At 34.3% G+C, this 5,768-nt stretch overlaps 1 protein-coding gene across 1 annotated transcript; it reads left to right on the forward strand.

Moving 5' to 3' along the window:
- LOC126966359 (MICOS complex subunit MIC25-like) lies at positions 1-5,537 on the forward strand. Its single transcript, XM_050810359.1, has 3 exons — positions 1-296; positions 2,475-2,708; positions 5,404-5,537. Exons 1-3 carry the CDS (start codon positions 168-170, stop codon positions 5,503-5,505), a joined length of 465 nt encoding a protein of 154 aa, XP_050666316.1. The 5' UTR covers positions 1-167; the 3' UTR covers positions 5,506-5,537.
- The last annotated feature ends 231 nt before the right edge of the window (positions 5,538-5,768 follow it).

Raw genomic sequence — 5,768 nt, forward strand, 5'->3', positions numbered from 1 at the left:
TAGAGCCTTAACGATTCAAATTTTTCTTCAACAATCTCAAGTCATGTGTATGTCATACATTTGTCAAAATGACCGGATAATAATGGCTGAACCAAAGCCATATTTAAATATACAATTCACAGAAATAGATTAGAGAGACGCTTAATTATTCACAAAATTTAAAAGAAATGGGAAATCTCACAGCTAAAGATACACGACGCATTAGTTTTGATAATACCGTTACTATGAACAATGCGCTTTCTATACCTAAACGCATGCAAGATGATGATATTCTTGAAATAGAGCCTTTAGAAACGGTGAGTTTATAAGTATTAGCTCACTTTGCTTGGTGTTAAGATAAATTTTTAATTGAATAGGGTGTCAAGAACACGTCGTAATTTAAACCATGGTAGGTAAATACTTTCTATTGCTGCCAAAATCCCCCGGCCAGAATTAAACTTTAATCATTCGTGTATTATGATTTCAAAGAAGGCCTCTGGAAAAGCGTGGCAGACTTTCGATATCAAATTCCGATAAAAATTTGATAGCACTATCATCGTGGACCAAAGCTCTATCAATTATAATACAATTATAATAATTGGTTAGGATAGGTTATGTTAGAACAGTTGAACGAACGCGCGAAGCGTTGCGTGCCGCGGCAGCGGCTGGAGAGTGCCAGAAACGAATTTTAGGCGTTTCCCTTACCTTTCTCCCCATAAAAATGTCTCAACCCTTAAAAATGTCATAATTTGAGATTAGGTTATAATGCTTTTTTCTCTGGAATGGTGCATTACCTTGTAATAAGAGTGGTATCATTATAATCGTGGACTGAAGTTCTATGAATTACAATATTTTTTACCTTATAATTCGTGCTTAATAAAAATTAGTAGTTATCTCGTAGATACTAAGTTTTACCAAACCTAAAAATTGTCGGACAAAACAATTATTTATTATTCATACGACATTTGTATGACAAATTTTTTAGTTATATTATAGAATAATAATTAATATAAAGATAAAATAGAATTGTAGCGTCTCGTGTCTGTAAATTAAATAAGTTTTCTTTCAATTTTTGTTAATGTTGTTTGTACACGCTTATCTCAGAAAGGACATGAATTTGAATGCAGTTTTCATACAAGCGGACAATATCTAGGTAACACTGAAAATGTTTAGAAAATGATAAACGGCTTAATGTAGAAAGTTGCCAATACTTTTATTGTTTTTCGAAGTAATCTCCGTTCCTCTCTACACATCGTCGCATTCGATGGAACCACTGAGAAAAGCAGTGGGCCCATTCTTCCTTAGAGGTTTCTCTTCTATGGCATTTTCGTACGCTTTCACCGAATCTTCAGTGCTCGTAAAGCGAATACCTCGAATTTTATTTTTAGTTCTTGGGAATAAATAAAAGTCGCAGGGCGCCAGGTCAGGACTGTATGGCGGATGACTCAATAATTCATCTCGACACCTGCCATATTCGACAGTCCATTTTGTGGAGCGCGCTGAAGGAGGATCCTGCTTCGAGGGCGCTGCTGTGGATTTTTTTCCATGACAACAGGCAAACAGCGATTGACATACCAGTCTGCAGTAGCTGTCCTTCCATCTAGCACAACTGTCGCAAAATGACCTTTCCGACCAAAGAATGAGGCAATCATCTTTTTTCCTTGACTTCTTCCTTTCTTTACCTTAGTTGGCCGATCCTCGAAAGGAAACACCCACTGACCTGATTGTCTTTTGGTTTCGGGTTCGTTGCAATATATCCAGCTTTCATCACCTGTGACGATGTCAAATACAGCATTTGAGTCACCGCCGTTGAACTTATCTAACATTTGGCAACACCAGTCCATGCGAAGGTGTTTCTGGTCGTCGGTTAAAGTATGAGGAATCCATCTGATACAAAACTTCGTTCTAAACTTTGTTCGTGTAATATTTTTTGAACATGACTCATTCCAATGCCTGGGCTTGCCCGTATCTGCTGATGGGTCACTCTCTTATCTTCCTTTATCATGCGTCGCACAGCACTGTTGTTACCTTCAGTAGTCGCTGTTAAAGGACGTCCCTCACGCGGATCATCATTGAGATTGCTACGTCCACGCTTAAACTCGTCAAACCAATTGTAAATAGTGACCTGAGATGGGGCTTAATTAAGAAATGCTAATCGCAGCCCATGCCCATAATAGCTTTGTTGTTAAGGAAGCCCACAACGAAAGTCATAATAAATCATTGACCAAAAATTTTCTCGCGTTGGGTACATTTTCACGTGTAACAAGAGTCTTAGATTTGCCGCCAATATTCACAAAAACAAATTACAAATGAATACAAGGTTACCAAAGAGTTCTAAAATTGAAATTCAAAAAAGTTTTCATAAGCAATGTTTCTAACTGGTCAGTTCTAAACATTTTCATTGTTACCCACGTAATATTATATTATTATGGGTTTATAGGAGCTTTTATCAAAAAATATATTAAAGAACTTATAAATTTATTTCATGATTGCAGAAAAAGTCTGATCTAATGTCTAGTAAAGAATCTATTGAAATATCAAAAGACGAGCATGATTATTGGGCATATCGAATAGAAATTCTTAAAAATGAACATCAAGCTATCAATAAAATTATCGAAAGAGAATACGAAACTACAATCGAGAAAACCAAAAGTATTATTGATACAAATCCAAAAACCTTTGATGAAAAATTTAAAAAAGTGCAACGGTGTTTTAACTGGCGTTCTAAGGTATCGTATTTAGTTATGGTTTTTTTTTGGGAAACTACACATTTTCAAACACGCTAACTTACGTAGGTAGCGTACGGCGATTATTATGAAATCTAATCGTATAAGTCGATTGTTCAGTACGCGAATGATGTTCTACATGCGGCGGGCGACAGACGCTTACCCGGTGACTGCCAAATTTTACTACTAATTTAATATGTAGCATAGCGCACCTATTTGGCTTTTACTATTTTATATTATTTACTTTTATTATACTCGTACATACCTATTACTTGAGTAACATTATCTTTGATTTACGTGAGTGTCACACATTTACGGCCTTACAAATAAACTTGGTTTAAGGTTATAACTAAGCATAATCAAAGAATATGCAAAATGTTTACAATATCGTTTACAACACTGTCAATAAAATGATAATTCTGAAGTTTTCCGAATGACAAGCTGCCTTGCAAATAGACGCGGGAAACGTTATATGTCCGAATGAACCAATCGTAAGCAAAATGTCTATTTGTAAACATTTTGCATTTTCTTGGTTAGTTATAACTTTATGCCAATTTTATTTGTAAGGCCGTAAAATTATTACTTTGCGGAAGCACGCAGTCCACTTGAAAACGTACTCCTGCATAAGTCATGGACGTCGGGTTGAATAAATAAATTTAAAAATGAAACTTTTAAGCAATTATCTAATGTGAAAAATACATTTAATCGGCCATCACTAGGAGATATCCATTACTAATAAGGACTAGCACGATATTATAAAAATGGAAAAGTGGAAGCGCAACGAATTAATGAGACATAAATTTTGTAAAACAAAATGTTAAGCTTTTTTATTAACTTCGAGTTAGGTAGGTACTTAAATTTGAATTAAAAATAAATTATACTCTTATACATACCTATTCGCTGCTATAGTTTCCTGTAAAGTATAGTTGTTTTGATAGTATTCAGGTATAATAATATTACCGTTGACCAACAGCGGATTTACCAATAGGGTGATTGTAGGCTGGAACATAGCGCGGTACATTTTAGCGGTAGACATTCTTCAATTTTTTTACGTTTGAGCCGTAACTAAGAAGCTATTAAAAATATATATAACATATTATGTAGGGCAGAAAAGATAAGGAATAATATTTGATTTATACACCTTAAATATACATTATTTGTTACACACATTATTACTACATTATTAATACAAATACCTACTTTTGAAAAAATGTTTTTGCTATTATTTTGAAACAAACAATAAACAGGACAAGTATCGAAGATATCGGTGGACAGTCATATGATAGTTAGGAGAACTTTACAAAAATAATGACTCCACGTTGGCAAAAATTTGTGATAGAATATTTACCATAGCAGTGAGCTTAATAAATATTTTTTATGCAGTAGGAGAACGAAGTAGCATACGGGTCACCTAATGTCGATTAGTGATCATCGCCGTCCACATTCTCTTGTAACACCAGAGGAATTACAGAAGCGTTGCCGGCGAGTTAGAAAGGTATACGCGCCCTTTTTTTGAAGGTATATATGTCGTATCGGCATGGAAAGACCGCACAAGGAAGCTCGTTCCGCAGCTTGGTTGTACGTGGAAGAAAGTTCCTTGAAAACGGCACTGTGAAGGAACGCCACGATGAATGCCAAGATGGTACAAACAAACTCCTTGACGCCTTGGTCAAATAGAGCAGATGCATGTAAAATTTTAAGAGATTCTTTTCATGAAGTCCATATAACTTCGGAATCAATCGAGGATGCAAATAAAATCATCCTACTGCGCCTATAGAAGAATGAAACACGAATTAAAGCGACGGGTATTCATAAAAATTTACCCCCTTATACATATAGTTTATAGTCTGCTAACTTAAAGCATTGCTAATTCTCACTCTGTCTTCCTCTGTTGACATAAGTCAGAATGAGAAAAAACACTCCTAAGCGGCTGTTTAAAGTTAGCGGACCATTAAGAATAAGGGGGTTAAAGAATGGAAAATGCGGATAGAGTTATTGCGTTGGACAGCTTATGGAATTAAAAAACAATGAGTTAAGTAGTAGCTAGATTGGGTCATTGCTGTTGATCTTCATGAATCTCTTTGCAAGTCACCAAGTAGCTGAACTGCAAGCGCTACATTCAGGCTTGATACATACTCGTCCACATTCTTCCTATTCGACATAGTAACCTCAACTATTTTTTCAATGCCATCATTTTTATTAAAATAATTTTGGCAAAACTAAGTAGATTCCGAATTTTTGAAGTGTTTTTCGTTTCTGGATAACAGAAATTACGGAATATTTATTGAAAATTGAATATTGTAGGAGCTCGAAAAATAAAATGAGAGCAGAATTATTCAAGATCTGCTTATTATAATATATACTGAGTCAAACATACATCATTATGCGAAAAGTTATCAATCTTTCATAACTAAATTAATGGAATTACGGCATCATCATCCGTCGAAAGAATATTTTATATTATGGAAGGTACATTGTACATTCCTACGTGAGTACTCTACTCTACTGTTAAGAAATACTTTACTCGCCTATGAACATGCCTTTTAATATATCTCTATGAGTACTTAAATAGGTTATTAATTGATTGTTAAATAGGTCAATTCAGTAGATGTAGCCTGTAAGTGCGACAAAATTTGAATAAATGTATAATGCCAGTGCTGTTAACTTTAGATTTTAAAAATACCTATAATTCTTTCAGATATTGAAATGTTACGAAGACAATCCACATCAACCATTATTATGTTCCGCAAATGTTGAGGCGTTTTGTAATTGTGTTGCGTCATTTTATTTTGAAGAATAAATATACAGACATTTTTTGTTTTAATAAACTCATCCACTGTTCAAAATTTTTGTACATGTACGACTTAAAAAGCGTATTGGGTGGGTATTTTGGGTTATTTGCAAAAAACTGCCACCAAATTTTTTGCAAGTACAATAGATATGAACAATTAACATTATATAAAGAAAAGAAAAAATAACAATACAAATGTTAAAAAACAATAAAGGAAGAGATATTATGCTTTAAAACATGGAAGGATTATTTAATAACTAGAATGATAACAA

Source organism: Leptidea sinapis, chromosome 10, assembly GCF_905404315.1.
Source record: "Leptidea sinapis chromosome 10, ilLepSina1.1, whole genome shotgun sequence".
NCBI classification, from domain to species: domain Eukaryota; kingdom Metazoa; phylum Arthropoda; class Insecta; order Lepidoptera; family Pieridae; genus Leptidea; species Leptidea sinapis.

What these genes read in the sequence shown, in the direction of transcription:
- LOC126966359 (XM_050810359.1), top strand. Translation starts at nt 168, where the DNA reads ATGGGAAATCTCACAGCTAAAGATACACGACGCATTAGTTTTGATAAT. An exon ending in AAATAGAGCCTTTAGAAACG is followed by an intron (nt 297 to 2,474) that starts GTGAGTTTATAA and finishes TCATGATTGCAG; the next exon opens with AAAAAGTCTGATCTAATGTC. An exon ending in GTTTTAACTGGCGTTCTAAG is followed by an intron (nt 2,709 to 5,403) that starts GTATCGTATTTA and finishes TAATTCTTTCAG; the next exon opens with ATATTGAAATGTTACGAAGA.